The 19,035-nt window shown below is 44.6% G+C and overlaps 1 protein-coding gene across 1 annotated transcript in view; it reads left to right on the top strand.

Annotated features, from left to right (window-relative positions):
- The window catches only part of LOC132975850 (serine/threonine-protein kinase 32C-like), an 87,779-nt gene that overhangs the window by 11,813 nt on the left and 56,931 nt on the right, over positions 1 to 19,035 (top strand). The window contains exon 2 of the mRNA XM_061040685.1: positions 15,033 to 15,088. Coding sequence (XP_060896668.1) covers positions 15,033 to 15,088 — 56 coding nt within the window. The remainder of the gene's footprint in view (positions 1 to 15,032; positions 15,089 to 19,035) is intronic.

The raw sequence follows: 19,035 nt of genomic DNA, 5'->3' as shown, positions 1-19,035 counted from the left end.
AACACAAGTGCTCTCTTTAGCCTCCTTTCAGCAGCCGTACAGAAAGTTCAATATTAGCTCTGTGGTCTAACGCTTCTCCAAAGGAGGAAAATGTACGACTGTACGTTCAGCCCGGCATTCCCGCGGCTTTAATTACTGAACTGGATTCATGAGCGAGGGGAAGAGATGCCGAGTGGATTCCTGCAGGAAAAACCTGAATGAAAGTGAGAGAACATCCTCGTCCTCCTCCGTGTGTCGAGCTCAGAGAGCTCACAGACAACGAGGAGACGAGGAAGACTCGCATCACAAAGCACAAAGTCAACACAAGTCGCTCCACGGGCTGACGGGTGTGTGTGTGTGTGTGTGTGTGTGTGTGTGTGTGTGTGTGTGTGTGTGTGTGTGTGTGTGTGTGTGTGTGTGTGTGTGTGTGTGTGTGTGTGTGTGTGTGTGTGTGTGTGTGTGTGTGTGTGTGTGTGTGTGTGTGTGTGTGTGTGTGTGTGTGTGTGTGTGCGCCTCTCTGAAGTGTAGTGAAACATTTGTTTAATTTAGCAGGTTCAGACATTTTTTGCCCGTTGAAACCAATTAAAAACAGTTTTCTCTGCTTCCCCGCTAATTCTTGAGACGATGAAGTAATGTGCAGGACTGATTTTGACGAGGTCGCTGCCTCGAGCGTCGTGCTGGTGTATCTGTGACAGCGGTGGCGTGCTCATTTTCACGCGCCTAATGGTTAGTTCACACGCTCATTTGTACAGAGGCTGTGTAGTACTTGAAGCGGGCGGCTTGGGTTCAAATCCGACCTGTGGCTCATTTCCTGCATTTCATGTCCTGCTCTCTCTCTCTCCCTGATTTCAGACTCTACCCTCTGTCCTCTCTCCACATTAAAGACGTAAAAAACAAAACCATTAAAACGATATATCGGAAGATAAAAGTCAGATTTTCTTGATTTTCAAGATAATGAGCCAACCGTCAATGTCAATAATGTGTTGTTGTGTCTGATGATACAGAGTAAACGTCAAGTCAATTCAAGTTTAGAAAAGGTCAAAGTTGAACCACTTGTTGTAAGATATGAAGGCAAGGGATTTCTGTCTCTACGGTCCTCTGCGATTTAGTCTGATAATGAACGTTTTTTTGAGATCATATTTGATGTTTTCTGGTCTGGTACTGAGAGATGGAGGTCAGAGGAAGGTGACTCCTCTTCCTCACATTATAACCATCATATAGTGCATCAGATAACCCCCCCCATCCTCCCTCCAGCTGTGCACATGTGTCTGTCTATATGTGAGCTCACCCAGCGGCGTCTTGTCTGCTCATACGAGAAACAAGGTTACTGAGAGAAAATCAGGTTAAGGCAGGGAGCGCGTCTTCATCTGTGTGCCTGTAAAAACCCGTGTTTACATGAAGCACGTCGCTAATCCGATTCCTCTCCTCTCACACCAAACATATTCTACAACCACCGGCTTTCGGATTTAATTATTCTGGACACCGGGACGCACCACTGCAAGTTCTAATCTCCCCTTTCATCCAGCTGAATAAAGACAAACTTCCTGCGCCCGAGGATGCGACGTGCACACGCTCTTTTAGAAAAAAAAACTCCCTCACTGTGAGGTGTTCATGCGGCTGAAAATCTGTTTTTTCCAGCAGAAATGTCTCTTAATCCCTCACAAGATGAAGCAAGCAGTTTGCAATCACACACACACACACACACACACACACACACACACACACACACACACACACACACACACACACACACACACACACACACTTCCATATTCTCACTGTTCAAATCCTCCTCAGTGAATGAATGGGACTGAAATGTGACACTATTAAACCTGACAGAAGCTCCGCCTCTCCAGCTGCCCGTTACACCCCCAGGAGGGAGGAGTGTGTGTGCAAACAAACCTGCCTCCTGAGGTCCACACACACACACACACACACACACACACACTCACACTGACTCTCACAGGTGGCGTCAGAGTCGATTTTAAAGAAGAAAAGGTGTTATTGGGAGTTTTTTTGTAACCGAGGCACCATGTGAGCAAACACCTGAGCACTGAGCTGAATTAACCGCTCAGCTGCTCGTCCTAAATACCTGTGAGGACTAATAGAAGTCAGGTGTATCTGGGCCAGAACACGATGTGTCCTGCCTGTGCTTTCAGATCCGAGCTGCAAAGGGGAAACAACTAGGCCACAGCGTCCACATCCTTTCACCTGAAACACTCTGAAAGACAGAGTCACACCTGCAGAGCGCTGGCTTCAACACAGAAGTGTTAAAGGGCTTTTTCTCTTCATTTCTCTGAAATTAAACTGGTTTCTCTACGTCCAAAGTACAAATATGTAAAATAACGATGGGTCATGTTTAAAAATAGCTCCTTTAAATTTGGATGGGAGATGTTATCTTAAATAATTTGCAGCGTCCCGCCGAAGCTCGCTCTGCACTTTTGTGTTTTTGTGTTCACATGAGGACAGCTGGAGCTGGAAGTGAGGATGCATTATTCAACCCTGTGTGTACTTTTCACCTCTGAGCGGCTGGAAATAAAGACAGCTTTTCTTCTTTCGACCTGAGCTGTATAGAGCTGGACTGCACAGGACTTTATCTAAACCATCACAGTTCTTGGTCTTATCTCTTGCAGACTCTTTGTGTCAGCTCCTCCTCCTCCTCCTCTTCCTCCCTCAGGCTCTAAATAGATCCTTAATGTATCCCTCTGTGATCAGTTGAAAGGTTGCGCTGGCATTTTGGTCCGTTTCTTCACCGCGATGGGTCACAGCACGGCGCTTTGTGGAACCAGGTCCGGATGAAGATGTAGGAGGAAGGTGGAGGAGTTGGGGTTGTGCTGAGTTGAAGGACAGAGATTGGGTCGTCTCTGCGTGTGCATTGTGACAACAGCATGAAGGAAGCCTTGTTTAAAAGTTTTAGCCAAGCTTCATAAATCTGTACAATTAAAATCCAGAGAACAACAAGGACTATACAACTTACGCTTAACAAGATACAAAATATTTCTTCATTTTCGCCCAATTCTCACCCACAAAATAATTCAACCTTTTCTGTGAACTAATTCTGCACCAATTACCAAATTCAGTGTTTCTCCGAAAGCTGCCTTCTTAACAATAACTTTTTCGAACCACGTTTCCCTTAATTATATTTTTTCATCTAGAGGTGTAAGGTACAGTTTATCATCCTGAACCTTGGTACAAGATGTTGGGTAAAGTATTGATAGCCTCGGTGAGTACGCACCATGCACCTTAATATCCTCTTTATGTCTCCTTGCAGAAGCAAAACCTATATTTTAGAGGTCTAGTTTTCCTCAAAAGTTTTCTCAGTGCTCCAGTTTTTGTCTCTGTCAGCTGTAGCATGTCATAAGTCCGCTAAACCGAGGCTGGTCCACTCCATAAGGTGGGCAAGGTGACAGACTACATATTTTTATAAACATTTTCTAGATCTACACTGCTGGACGCGCTGCTCCTACGAGATGCCGTCCGTTTACCGTGCCTGTTTACATCCGGGGTGGTAGAGAGAAGGCCCATTACATGCAGCTGTAGCCCTGGCGGGTTGAATTGGCTGCGTTGCAGTTTGAGCACAACATTTGACCAGCATCATTGGCCAACATTATGTGACTTGTTTTGCCCTCGTTCTTTTTTTGCTCTATCTCTTACAGCGAAACAGATCCTAATTAGGGGAGTCCAACGTTCAGAGTTGAATTCATAAATACTCAATTTAGAATTTTATTATGTGCAGAGAGCGGCAGAGGAAGATGGCACCAGTATTATTCAACAGTTGCTAATTAATTTAGTATGAACGGAAAAAAAGAATTAATTGTTGCAGACACCGAGGGCTGATGATAATGAGGCTCTAATGATCTCGTTTTGAGCTGCAGATTTGAGCTGAAACCAACAAAACCAGAACTGCTGCACTGAAGAATCTGAACACAGTGCTGCAGGAGGTAACTTCCACTAACACAACCGTCAGAACGAATCGTCTGACCCCTGTTATACATACAAAATAAAGAATCTGATAATAATCCAAATAAATCCACAGACAGTCCATGAAGAAGCCTCCGCTTTGTTTTATTAATGATGAACACACAATGTGCCGATGCCGGCCCGGGTGTGTGAATAACAGTGAATTCATTATCCTGATGCAGAGCTGCTGAGGATGATGTGGCTGTAACACACACACACACACACACACACACACACACACACACACACACACACACACACACACACACACACACACACACAAAGGCACACATTGCTATGGCAACCTCAGAAGTTTTCACACGGTCCACATGATGTTTGGTGGTGACAGTGCGGTGCAGGCTAGAGTCCCCGCTGCAGAGCAGAATTATCCTCTGAAGTGTTCTTCGTCTCTGCTCCTCCTCTGCGTCTTGACAGCCTTCAGATGTGGATCCAGCCGCCCCGAGAGATTTCTCCTCGTGTGGAGGTCCAGTTTCAAGGCTCCTCTCTCATTGTCACAGACCAGCCTCCATGTTTATTATGGTTTACTGACATCTGTGCAGATTTGAACAGCCACACACTAACAAAGTTTAAGACTTGCTTTATTAAAACTGCATTTATAGAAGAACAGCTGTTTTTAATTTTTATTTCAGTCAGACAACTCACGTTTGTATCGTTTAAAATATTTATTGCAGCAGATTTTATTGTGTTGATTGTGTTTGTCATCTAGGCTCTGACCTCATCACTCCTCACAGTTTGAATTTCCATGCAGAAATTTGAGGAGTGATGGGATGATATCTACATTGTGGATGCTGGGGTGGAGGTTGGGGCAGAGAGAGAGAGTGCAGTACTGGTGCAGGTCAGAGCTGGGGATGAAGGAGCAGAGGGAGACACCGGGAATCTTGCAGCTTAAATACACCGCTAATTGGACGGAGGTGTCAGGTGTGAAATCTGTGCAGCTCGAGTTGACTGCCTGCACTAGCTCGCAGGCGTCGCCTCATTTATTGAAACATTTAAAGTCATAATCCTTCAGATTTTTTCTTCTGTGGGAACAAAAAGTGAACATTTAACGCAGCGCTTCTCTGAGGATGATCCCTCTTGACTAGAGTAAGAGTTTGGCTTAATGATCCTGGCTGAGTTGACTGACAGGTGGGAGTGTCATAGCGGTTTACCAGGAGGTTAAAAGCCCGGTTAAGCTGCACCTCTTTGTCTGTTTCTAGACTGACTGAAAGGAAGAAGGAGTCAGCATTTCCAATATGGCGTCTGCATCGTTTGGCGTCACAATTCAGCTTCAGAAACAAATGAGTGATGTCACCAAGACTAATAATCCCAACAAATATCTACTTGTGGTCTTTTTAATAGTGAGCCTGCATGAGGCCCAGTCTTTGTAAAAGTCTAAAACTGAAATATCTTTGGATGTGAGAGGGTTTCAGACTGTTGTGTGTTGTAGGCAAGGAAGGAAGGAAGGAAAAATAAGTCAGGTAGCAACAATAGAGAAAAGAGAAATATGGATAACTGAGGGATAAACCTGTCTGGGGGGTCGTCCACCTGAATGATGGATGCAGAAGTAAACAGTCATGTCCACTCAGATGGATATCAAACACCCAATAAAAGTTTGTCAGCTGTCGAGTTCCTCCCTGATCTGTGCTCTCCATCGATCCTCTCTGAGTTCAGGTCCATTCTCATTTGGTGTGTAACCTTAGCAACAGGGTTTTCAATAGAGCTTCATCACATTAGTGAGTTACACAAACAGCCACATCGGGCTTTAATGCTGCTTTAATTTTCCAGCAGTGTGACTCCTTTGTGTCATCATGAAAGCCGTCCAGCCGATGCAGATCAAAAAAAAAAAAAAAAAGAAGCTCTCTGAGGGTAATTAATGCACACGCGAGGAGACTCAAAGACAGTGAAACCACATGACAGCGGCCCCGCCGGGAGCGTCCGATCTGCAGGAATTAAATCTAAAGTTGCAGCGGCACACTCTCTGTGCAGATCTGCGTGCTCGCCCAATTATCAGCCGAGGTCCACCGCTGGAAACGTCCCGGCTGTGAAGACGATCAGCTCCGTGCTGCTGCTGAATATTCATCAGAAACCACCATTTAGAGTTTGAGTGTACGAGGACAAAGTGATGAAGATGACTGCTGCTCAGTGATGGTGGTGATTTTTTAATGGTGTCATTTTGACGTTTCAGACAACAAACGTTTTCCCCTTTGGGACCCGCTACAAATTAAACCAGAGCCGTTTTCACATATGCACTCCTTAAAGTGTGAAGAATTGTTTTACATTGCTGTCCCTGAAAACGTCCTGCATTGCCTGTTCACATTTTCCTTACATCTGGGGGGGGGGGGGGGGGGGGTGGAAGGAGCAACAGAGTCTAACACTGTAACAGTTTTGTTGCTTTTATATCAATGCAGCATGTAGTTCCACAGAATCACAATATCAACAAAAGAGAGGATCATACTGGTAAAAAGAAAACAAAAATAAGCTGTTTCATTATGTTCATGCAGATCAGCTCCCTCCCACTCGCTTGCAGTGAGTTTTAAAACACATCAGCCCACCCCGCCTTCAATCCAAAAATGTACTGTACCCACGGAAACTCCAACAATTCCAGGAAGTTTTTCAGTAGTTGTGTGTCTGTGTGAAAGCACGCTCATTCTGTGTAAATTTACATTCAATGTCAAGCTACAAGCTACCATTAAGGTCCTGACGCACCGAGCAGACGGCAAAGAATGAGTGGAGACGAAGGCCGTCTGTGGCATCGCCTCACATCTGGGCCAAAAAGTTGCACTTGAACACACCGCAAAAACTACAGCCGACGGCCAACCACCACGTACGATCTGCGCATGCATTAGAGGAAATAACTCTCCATGCCAGCAGGCGGCGGTAGTCCGTTTTTGTGATTCGAGAAGACCATTTTCACACCGCTGTCGCTCACCACTCATATTATAGGTAGTCTACTAATGGAGAATAATGTCTGATAAAAAGTTGAAAATGGCGCTTGGTCCCTTGGTCTTATAGTGGAAAAAGAAAAGAAGAGGCGGAGGAGACAAATAAGGAGAAACCGCACTAATGGGTGAAAGCATGGATACTACAGAGACATGCTCAAGGGGCTTTTACTGAACCTGTGAGGAGAGCTGGAGAGAAATGTAACCTCCCAACAGCCAATCAGAGAGATTCCTCTCACCGACGGGTAGCGACGGAGCCGGACACACCGCAAAAACTAGGGAGACGACCGCTCACCGACGGTCCAACTAGGACGGCCAACGATCTCCATGGTGTGTCAGGGCCTTTAGCATGCTAACACAACAATGCAGGCAACATGCAATTGCAGCTGGAGCAGAGGGCGACTTTGCCCGCTGTGAATGTGAATGTGAGTGGAGAGGGGTCGGGGGGTGTGTCGCTTGAGGAGAGCGGAGGCTTCAGAGCAGCAGTTTGTTTTGGTTTTATGCTGGTGCTCAAGGGCGACATCTACATGATCAAAAAGTCGCACATTCTTCCTTTAAATAAAATACTACTGATATGCAGACTTTATCCCCAGGACTTTATGCAAACACTATTTCTGCATAAAGAGCCTGTTTTTAAAAAAAACAAAACTATATTTACTATCAGGACACTTTCTCTCTTTATCGTCATCCTGTGCTTCATGCAGCCTGCTGTGCTGACACCATGAACATGTGAGTGCTTTCCTGCCATCCTGTAATGAGATCCCATCGATATGGATCTGATTAAAGGTCAAGATCACAAGGGTCTGTAACTGTGCAGCGCTCAGTCCCTGGGATCGTTCGGGAAGCGGAGAGCGCAATCAGTAAATCTTCTGCTTCTCTGCTGCTCGATGGCTACGATTGGCTGTTTGACATCAAAGAGTGGAGCGAGTCCCAGCAGCAGCTTCGACTACTACAGAGCATGAAATATGACTTACTACTGCGATCAAATATTCAGTAGTCACGTGGGAGAGGAAGCGGCTGTAAAGCAAACTGAGTTTTTTTTTTTTTTTTCTTTTCAAAGCGGTCCTTTCCGATGATGCGAGTGTCAGCGTGTAGTGTCACTGCTCTCAGACTCTGATTCGGCTGCCAGAGAAAACCGACGCTGTGAGGAAAGTACAGCAGAGCGGGCTTCAAAGCGCTGGTGGTTTTTGTGTGTCGGCTCATGTGTTGTGTGTGTGTCTGCAGATGGAGCGCTGTCAGCAGAGTGTGAGGCAGAGCTCGTACAGCCGCTGTAACACGACAGAGGCAGACAGCAGAGGATCGGATTAGAGCAGAGGAGTATTCTCCACAGACAGGACAGGAAGGGATCGATGCTGGGAGGTTTTTTGATCCGGGTCCAGCAGCTCCTCCTCACGGCGGAGCGTCCACTCAGAGGGATCTGATGCTCTCCATGAATCTACATTAACAGTTCACTCTGTGTGTGTGTGTGTGTGTGTGTGTGTGTGTGTGTGTGTGTGTGTGTGTGTGTGTGTGTGTGTGTGTGTCCACATGTTTAAAAGGATTCAGTTGAGCCTGACTCATCGTGTTTCAATAATCAGCCAGTCGTGCAAACTGAATCACTTTATAGAAAACAATATTCATAAAGCATGTTATGAAACCATCAGATGGAGCATTGAGGTACCTTTAGTTTCCACAGGATCCGTGTGCGCTGCGTTCCTTCCACGCCGCTCACTCCAGAGGCTGATCACGCCCTCTGTTGTCAATTCTTATGTTTCCACACAAAGCTGCGGTCCATATTCGGCACATGCCAGCAGAGCCACTCTGCTCCGTATACGTGCCAAGTCTATTTTTTTTTAACAGAGATCGCTGCAATCACGCGTCAAGCTGATAAGAGCAGAGCGCCTCAGACAGGAAGTCAGACACGGGAACGCATAAAGCATCAGAACAGGAACCAAATGAACAATAAAATCAAACTCTGGAGGCAAAGTCACCTGTTGTTTTTATGTTCGCTTTGTTCCCGCGTGATCTTGTAGTTCTCCTGTGATCTTGTGAACCCGTTCTTCTAGCTACTCGTGGCTGCGCTCCGCTACACATAAGAGACCTGGTAGAGTCGGCGATCTGCCGGACAGAGCAAAACCACGGCGGAGACAGAACGCTGCACTCATGAATGCTGTGTGCATGCTATCAGAACAGCGAGCACCTCTCTGACTCTCGCTCATTTTGTGAAGCCGGAAAGATTCCTTCAGTCAGCAGTGGGAGTGTGAATCTTTCCTTTACAAGAAGGCTCGACCCGGTTTGATTCCCTAGAGCTATGCGATGCGATTCAGGGACGCTTCATTTTATACGGTTTGATACAACTTGATTGTTTCTATAGTTAATACTTGAATCCAAAGTAATTTAAAACATATTACACGAAGCGACACTGAACACTCTGACGCCTGGATGCAGCTCTCTGGATGATTTGTGCGCTGCAGCCTCTGTGTTGTATAAAAAAAACCTCTCAGTACCAATAAATCTTGAGTGCGTCCAACTTTTCTCGAGTGTGTGATGTTGCATAAATATCATAAACTCACAACCTTGAAGCAGAGAGCATCTGTTTACAGCGGTCTGAACTGCAGGAACTCAAACGCACGAGTCAAACTCATAATTCATCAGCATCTGCGCTCTTGATAAATTGTCTTCCCCCCCTTTCTCCCCCTCCCCCTCCTCCCCTCACACACACCCTCTTTATGCCGGGAGCAGTGATGGTGATTAATAAAGAAGGTCTCATTAAAATTACACCATCTCAGGATCCATAATTAATACCAAAATAAGACTTTACAACACTCTGTTTTCTTGTGAGAGTCTTGGTTGTAATTGGATATTTTTTGGATTCATCATCACGTTCTGCCTCTCCGCTGTTGGATCTTCACTCCGATAATGACCGTGGATGTAAAGCTCCCTTTTTAATCTGTGAAGCATTGATTACATCCCCGCCCTCTGACTGTGAGCGCCACTTGTTTTCTCGTAAAAGTTTTGCACGTTGAAGATTTACTTTAAAGGGTTGTCTCTGCTCTGCTCGCCGGTGTTTCCCCGGGTATCATTAACAAGGTTAATGAACTCGTTGCATAATGTATTTTCTCCTGGTCTTCAAGGTGTCCTCCGCTCGGTTCACCTTGTCAGGTCTCTCCTCCTCTCTCTTTTATCATCCACTGTTTTTACAATTAACATCAACTACAAAGTGCAATCAGCACTCAAGTTAGCCCAGCTGTTTATAAAGTTTCTATAAAGTAGGTCAGCATGATGATTCAATTTAAAGTTTAATCTCCTACATGTCACATTCCCACAGCCAGTCTTCAGTTTGAATCTCTTTTTTCGAACAGCAGGTCCACACCTGAAGACTCCTCATGTACAGCCCGTTAAAGATGAGCAGAGGAGTCCCGCATGAAGAAGCTAAAACTAAGGATGTGGGCGTTTAGTCGACCAAACGATGAAATGTCATCACCCTCGCATAGTTTGTATGCTGGCCCTTGATACCAGTCAAATATGATGCAGCACAGCGATTGTGGGGGAGTTGTTTCCATAGACCGGCTGTAGCTCCAGTTAAAGCACCTTCTCGCCTCGCTCTACAGCCTGGATGTAAACAAGCTTTGCAGGAGTCCACTAGGTGGCACTGTCTCCTAATATCTTTGCCGGCCTTGCCCCCTTGTACAGAGGCTGTAGACCACAAAGAGGATGGCCCCAGTTCCATCCGACCTGTGGCTACATTCCTACAGACTGTAAATATTAATGTTTTGAACCCTGAGTGATGTTACACATCTGTTCCTGCAGGGGGCTCCAGAGGCTCATCAGCAGCAGCCGCCATGCTGGAAACGCTGTCTCAGTCTAACTTTCAGTCAACCTAACGACAGGCTGAGAGCTGGAGCTGAGACGGGTTTTAAACCTCCTGACAAACCGTTACACCGCGCCCACCTGTCAATCATGTCAGCTACGCGCATAACTATGGATAACACGTATCGTTCATAAAATCAAAACGGAGCCGTTTAAAAAAGATTTCACCCAGTGTGTGCCACTGATGACAATAACTAATCAGACCTGTTTGGTTTTTGGTACCAGGCTGTAAACATGTTAATTTATGCTGTGACTTCCTGTGTTCCAGGAGCCAGCCTCTAGTGGACACTTGACGAACTGCAGGATTTTGCACTTCTGAATTGGCTTCATTTTTCAAGACCCGATGTTTCCGCTTGGTCATTCCCCTATCTCTCTCTCTAACCTCATTGTCAGACTCTAGCCACTGTCCTGTCTGTCCACTAAAATGGATAAATAAAAACGTTAAATCTCAACAACTCAGAAACGTGAGAAGTATGAATGTTCTTTAAATTTGCAACATTTTAAGGAGGATAATATAATCAACGTTGTCTTGCAAACAGACCATGTTCTACTCGTCCTCCTCTTCATCTTCACCATGTTTAGATGGCTTTCGATAAATGTACAAAATGAAGCAAAAAAGGAAACCCTGATTTCTGGAACATGATTCTGCAAAGAACGAGAGATCTGTCGTCAAAGAGTGAAAATAAATCATTACAAACTGCATCTCCCACGATCCTTTACTCTCCTCTACGACTTAAAGAACCAGAGGAGTGTCTTTCACTGAGAACTGAATTGACTCATTAGCTCAGTTAAACAAACACACACACACACACACACACTCTGTCAGACCCCCTCTGTCTCGCTCTCTTCCTGCCCCTTGACACGGGCTTCATGCCAACATCAGCTCCACAGCAGGAGCCAATCACCCGCCGCGGCCCCCCGTGGAGCCCACTCAGCAGCTCATCCTGGTGTGTCAGCAGCTTCCACAGAAGAGGAGGAGGTTTCATCTTCACCCCTTTGTCTCCTCATCCTCTGCAGAGTTTAGGCATCATATTCAGAGGAAAACAACCTGACGGAGAAAACGTCCAGTGACGCTCTCAGCTCCTCTCAGCGTTGTTTGTGAGCACCGCTCGACCGTGAAACGAGGCAGATTACTCAAAACATCCGCCTCGTATCGTCTAGCTGAATGGACACCCTCTGTCCTTTAATCATTTTAAATCAATCAACACCGGTTGCTGGGGAAGAAGAGTGCTGCGTGTCACTGAGGACACTCCATGAAAAGCTGCTGAATGTTTAGTCACACAGGTAAAAAGATGAGTACAGTCAAGGCTGCTGAATCATAACAAAGCGTTTCTGCTGCTGCGAGCTCTTCTCTTGATTCTCTGTTGAGCCGGTCCTCGGCTCTTTGTGGGGTTTGAAGTGAAACTTGTTAGATATTAAAGGAGACGTATACTGCTTCCAAAACATCACTTTTCCTCAAGACTGTACGGAGGAAGAGATCAACTATTTACAGGAAAATAAGTGGTACGCTCTAATTCTCCTCTTCCACCAAAGTGAACCTGAGGCTGGTTCTGGGCTGGTGCTGGTCCAACTTGGGAATTGTCTAAGAGTGTGTGTGTGTGTGTGTGTGTGTGTGTGTGTGTGTGTGTGTGTGTGTGTGTGTGTGTGTGTGTGTCTCAGAGCCATATGAGTGGATTAGTCGTGTACAAAAGACTGAGCAGAGAGGATCCTCACAGGATTACTCTCTTTCTTACACACGGAACTCTCGTGTCTTTTGTCTGCGAGCAGAAATCATGATGTGGTTTATGTTCTGGTTCAGGGGGGGGGGGGGGGGGGGTGTTGAGAGTCTGTTGGCGGCGTGTCAGCCTGGAGGAGCTCAGCGTGACGTGTTCCTTCTCTCATGATTGCTGGTTGTCTGACGGACGGGGGGAGCGAATCGGATCAGGATGAGACTTTCGGCAGCTGAACGACTTTTAAGGAGAAGCTGCAGGAGTTAGATTCAACCTGCTGTGATCACATCTGTCTGCTACACACTTGTACACACATACACACTCACACACTCACACACACACACACACACACAGGTAATCAGTATCAGAAATGATCAGGAGGAGGTCAGTTGCAGCTCGTCAGCCTGAATCACAGTCAGACAGAACTCCATCATTAAATTCAGCTCACAGTAACATGATGATGGATTTCTCTGGAAACAGAAAAAAACAACTCAATGAACTCAACTGTTGGAGAATAAAGCAGATTTATTGAGTGTCAAAATGAGAATAAAATGGATATATCAAGAATGAGGTCCAAATGTTAAAGGAGCAATCTGTAACTATGACCCCTAGTGTTTAAAATGGGTACTGCAGTCCAAATTCAAAACCTTGTAGAGAGCTGTCTCTCCCCCCCCCCCCCCCCCTCCTCTCTAGAGTCGATGCTCACACAAGTTGCCGTGTGGTGAATACTGAAGCTTCAGTGTTTATCCAGCTCTGCATCAGTCTGTAAACCTTTCTGTGTTCTAACCTCTCTCCATTTTTCAAAAGCATCTCCAATATTGATCCTAGTTTGAGCACGTTTCTGCTCGTGGAGCTTATTAGAAACATGCAGAGGCTTTTTATGTCGGGTACAATCACTTCTATCTGAACCACTTCTCTTCCATCACTGCAACACCTGTTGGTTTGACCTGATAACTGCTCTCATATCTGGCAAACCGAGGGGCGTCCAAAATGGCTGAGCTGGGGTTCCTTAAAACCGTCTACCTTCTCTGGTCCAAACAAATCCTGGATGTTGTTCTTAGTGAATCAGGCCCAAAGTGTAAAAATCGTTTAGCTGCTGTTCTAACTAAATCTATTGCTGTGTTGATTGTGGCGCCCCCTGTGGACAAGGCATTACATCTTTTCTCTTTTTTTAAAGATTTATTTTTGGGATTTATCTAGAAACAGGACATGATTAGAGTCAGAAATCAGAAAGACATGTAGCCACAGGTCGGATATGAACCTGATCCGAGTACGAGTACACGGGGTGCGCAAACTAACCACTCGACCACCTGTGCCCCCATCTTCTTTCTTAATATTCTTTCCTTCTGAATATGATGCAGGAATAAATCAGTGATAAAACATTAATTATTTATTCTTTATTTTTTGCATTTTATTATTCCGTTTTTCTATTTTTTTCACTGAGTGTTTCCTCTTTGCAACGCTTTAGGGTTTATTCACCCTCCTCCTCTCAAAGGACAAACCTATCAATCATCAGAACACACACCCACTGAAGGAGGCAACGAGCCAGAACATCTGACTGTGCCATTACACATATTGATATCATAAATAAAAAAATCAGATGACTGATCGCGGAGCATGGAGGAGAAAGTTTCTCTGAACTCTCTCTTTCCTCCACAGGAACCTCAGCGTGGGTTCACAAGATCTCATGAGAACTACAAGATCACGTGGGAATAAAGAGAACAACATGCAAACAACATGTTGCTTTGTCTTTCTAAGGATGACTTCTTGTTCATTTGGTGCCTGATTTGATGTAGTGTTGATAGAGTGATGGAGAATACAATCAGGAGTCTGAATATTGTGTTTTATTTTGAAATTGACCGGACTTGCAGTTGGCTTCGTTGATAATAGACTCTGCACGAAATTAAAACGGAGATGAGCTCCAGGGACGAGCCGCAGCGTGTGCTGTGGAAATACGAGCATTGACTAGTGGAAGCGGCGCTGACAGACTGCGGCGCACACGGAGTAAGCCTTACAGAGTCAATAAAATCTTTGCATGATTTCAGTACAGGCCTGTCAGAGCATCACTGGGGACTTTTTTTTTTTAAGATATATTTTTGGGCTTTTTTTGTGTGACTTTACGAGAGTGGATGAAGTCAGAAATCTGGGACAGAGACATGCAGGATAGGAGCCACAGGTCAGATTTGAACCCGGGCTGCCTGCTTGGAGGAATAGCCTCCGTACATTGGGCGCGCACACTTGCCACTGCACCACAGTGGGCTCCAATCATCAAGGACTTCTTGTATATGTCCCAGAACTCTCTCTCTCTCTTGGTCACAAAGAAACCAAACATTAAAAGTCATGACTTGTAAAGTTTTTTTTTTTGTCACATAAAAGTGGAAAACATTTTATGAAAGAATCTACAGCACCTCCTCCTCCTCCTCCTCTGGTGTAAATGTTAACACCATCAAACGAATGCTTACAGTCAGAACTTTCACCTCACAGTCATCGTTTCAGTTTTTAATTTAATGTGTCGGTGTGCAAAAAATGCAAAGGTTCTGTCTTTGCTAAAACGAAATGATTACTGACACATTCTTTCTCTCTCTTTTCTTCACAGTGAACTTCGACCACTTCCAGATACTGCGTGCCATCGGGAAAGGGAGCTTTGGAAAGGTGATGTGACCTCCATCTTTTAATGTTATGGGCGTTCTTTCAATTAGTCTGCAGTCATTATCGCTGCAGAAGAAGAACACTAGGCGGGCTGAGGGATCACATTTGAGTTCTCTTGATAAATACTTTCATTTTGATAACAGTCTTAAATGCAGCTCATGAAATCCTTTCTGTAAAATCACTTAGAGGAGCCAATTTACTTTTCCCACTCTCCTGACAGACGACCTGTTGGGAGTTTTGACCCACATCTCCATTTAATTACACAGCGGCACAAATCAGAGGCTGCTGCGTTCGTCATTGTGCTCGATGTTCAGGCTGAATACAGCGCGGAGGGAAACCTGGCATGTCTGCGAGCGTGTGTGACGGCTGCACATTGTGAAGCCAAATCACCACAGCTCTTTCAGCCTGCTCTCAGGTGCCAGTGTCGGGCCGTGGCGGCCATTGTTGATAAAACAGACATTTTGGATTAACTTGTTAGAAGCAGAACTCCTTTGTGTTGGTATTGAACGTCTTGTTTGTGATGACTTCAGGGCGCAGTGGGTGTGTTTGTGTGTTGATGCACAATTGGGCTCCAGAGATTGGAATAGTTTATCTCCATTTTGAATCATAAATATCTCGCCTAATATTTGTTCATTAAACTCGTGTCTGTGCACAAGTTTGCAAATTCTCCCTGCTTTGCTTCTCAAAGCTTTCTCTCAAAAACGCCCCCCCCCCACCCTGTTTTCGTGGAAAGTCATATCCCAATGCTGAATACATTACCATGTGAATTTATGTTAATTCATACTTATTGCTTTGTTCCCTCAAGCTGCTGTCACTTCCCCGATGATGCTGAGGGAAGCTGCAGAAAGCCAGGGAAATACAGTCAGCCTTAACACTGAGGCAGGGCAAACTAAATGATTTTAAAATAAATATGCATGTAAATAAATGTTCATTCATGCTTCTTTTAAAGATTCACACGTAAGAAGTTGAAATGAGCTGCAGCGTCTCTCTGCACGTCTCCGTTCTGTTGCATGAGACGAGAAAAGCAAACATTTCATCTGAGAGGCTGAAAACAGACGCTCCAGTCTGAGAGCCTCTGGTTATGCAATGTTTGTAACACAGTCATGTTCACAGACACACTTTTTATGCAGACACACACACACACACACACACACACACACACACATGCTGACAGACACAAACAGTCAGACAGATGCTGGCGGAGACGTCCAGATAAGGTTTGTCCTTGCTGAAAGTCGTCCAGTCTGTGTTTTCTTTTGGCCCTCTGTGGCCTCACTCTGAGTTCCTGCTGTTTCTGAATACTTAACAACGTGAGTCTTCAGCTTCCTGCTAAACACACACACCTGTTCTGTGAACACACAGCTGTAGTTGGCTACACAGAAAATTGGTTCACAATGACTTACACTTTTAAAAACTTAAGAAACAAAGGCTATTTGGGAGAACAATGGGGGTGTTCAGACTTAAAGATGTGAGTGTATCGGCCCGTTGAGGAAAGGTACAAATGTAAGACTTTAGTTTACTGACACTTTGCTGCTTATTCTGCTTCCTGAGCTCTCGTCTTTGATCTCACTTTGACCTACAAACGTTAGTAGGAGGCTGACAAGGTGAAATCATAAACATCTGAAATCTCCTCTTGGACAATAAACACAATGACATGTAATCTTTGAAATGATACATTATCTTTGATTATATCTTAGGGTGCTTTCACACCTATGGCTCCTTTCATTTGTTCTGAAAGTGATACGTTTTTGCATGTTTACTTCATGTCATTGTTCACACAGCATTATTGTAAAGCGGACTAAAGCACGCACCAACACAGGGCTGTCCTTACACCATACCGTCACAGTCTCCTTCTCCCACTGTGTCGGTAAACAAATGCTCACACTTTGAATTGTGGGACGCCTCAACGATGCTGTTAAGCTTAACCTACCAAAAATATGAATTGTGGGTTGACTTGGTGCAGCGATTAAGGGCCAAGAGACGAGCAAAAATGATGTACAGTTGTGGCTTGAGAGGGTCCAAAACCCATTTCAGTATTTCAGATTCCTCCCGATGAGGTATCAGAGCTGATCCTTTACTGTTATTAAAAAAACTCCATGAGTAATCAAAGCACTCTAAACAAGAGCAAGGCTAGCGCAATGTCAGCTATCTTTTTTTTCCCTACCACTCTTTTCAGCCTGTATTTGTTTTTTTTAGTTTATTTACCAAAAATACAAAATAAAACTGCTTCAGGTTATACACACGGGACACTCTTCAGCTTTCATAAGATGTCAGCAGCAGCTGTCAAGAACGTCAGCTCAGTTTGAGACGCATGCACGCCTCGGTACCTTCAGTTTTCTACCACAGGTCATTAAACAATGATGCCACCTTCACATAGTGAGAGTAGTATTATATCTTTAACAATCACACCAGTCTCAGAGGGGGATGGGTATCTGCCAGTGCTCAGGTGAAGGAAAGGAAGGAAAGTTAAAAAGTGGTGTTCGAGCATTTTCAGTTATTGCAAAGGAAGCTTAATCCCCCTGCAAAAGTCAAAACTTAACATAAAGCAGAGGTCTGTTCTTTTATGTAATCCTGCAGCTGCCAGTGTACGGCTGCTGTCTGTAAGTGCTGAATAGTTACTGAATAAAATCTATCTTTGGAATGAGCGGGAAGCTAGAGCATGGGGGCAACTTTTCTGCTGAGCGCTTCTAAAAAAATCACAATGACATCACTTTGTTGTCATGACTGACCCATCTTAACCTCAATCAAACCTCCATATACTACAGGGAAGATGCACCATGTCAGATCAGAATAAATGTAGTTTCTGTGTCTTATACAATATGGATGTTGTCTTTAAACCTGAGAAAAATAAAGCAATCCACCAGTTCCTTGGAATAAATATTTTAGTCCGAGCTGTGAGTAGAGAATTAAAAAAGACGTCAGTGTTTGTGTGTTTGAGGCAGAAAGCAGAGTGAAACCCGCAGAGGTGTTTTCCTCACTCTGTAGCTCTGAAACATGATCCATATATCACAGCCTGTGTAGGTGCTCCGTGAAAATGGCTTTTTTATAGTGCAGCGCCGTGTGTGTTTTAGTGTGTGTTAGTGTGCATTAGTGAGAGAGAGAGAGTGTGATCGTGTGTGTGCAGGGCTCGTTCGTGCACAGAGGAGGCTGCTGAGGGAGGACAGAGCTGAGAGGAGAAGCAGAGGAAACCTCCTCTTCTGAAACCAAACATGACTGACGCTGGTTTTACTCTGCTACTCGTCTCTTTTTATTTATATCTCGATTTTAAAATTTGTGTTTAAAATAGAAGAAGAAAGAACTGCCAGTTTATCACCTGGACTCTCTCACAGCTGGGTTACTCTCCTTCCTCCTCCATGAACAGAGTCTGGATCAAGCGGCACTCTTCTTGAGGCTGACGAAACCGCCCCACAGTGCACTGCGGCCCTGTCCAATCTTAGAGCTTGTCAAGCGGCTGAATATAAAAGTTCTGTGCTGAAATACATTTTATATGATGCCAAATACTGTTAAAATAACTACGTAGTTCTATTAGTAGTGAACGTTTGCATATTGTTGTTAAATAAAATCTACGTACCGACGGTCGCGCTAGCTTGATGCTAGCTCATTGAACGGCACATAGACCGAAAGTATGTTGCATGATCCGTATTGTATTATGTTGCTTACGGCATGCTAATGGTCGAGATAGTTTTCAGTATGGTATGTAATATATTTATTTTAGTATGTAAGTGGTTTCGGACACAGCCGGACACAGCCTGACCTGACCTGTTAGCTTGAATCAGTTCCAGGATTTCTGTGGTGGCTTACTACAGTGCAAGAATTCCCGAAGAATTAAATAAATAATTAAATAATTAATTTAATTTAAATAAGTCTCAGAGCTGGTCAAAACATGTGTGTGAAGTTTCTTGTTCTAAATCCACTCTAATCCTGTATTTGATCGTGTCTATAAACTCCTC

The sequence above is a fragment of the Labrus mixtus genome, chromosome 6 (genome assembly GCF_963584025.1).
Source record: "Labrus mixtus chromosome 6, fLabMix1.1, whole genome shotgun sequence".
Classification (NCBI taxonomy): Eukaryota; Metazoa; Chordata; class Actinopteri; order Labriformes; family Labridae; genus Labrus; species Labrus mixtus.
This window is presented reverse-complemented; position numbering and strand designations above follow the sequence as displayed.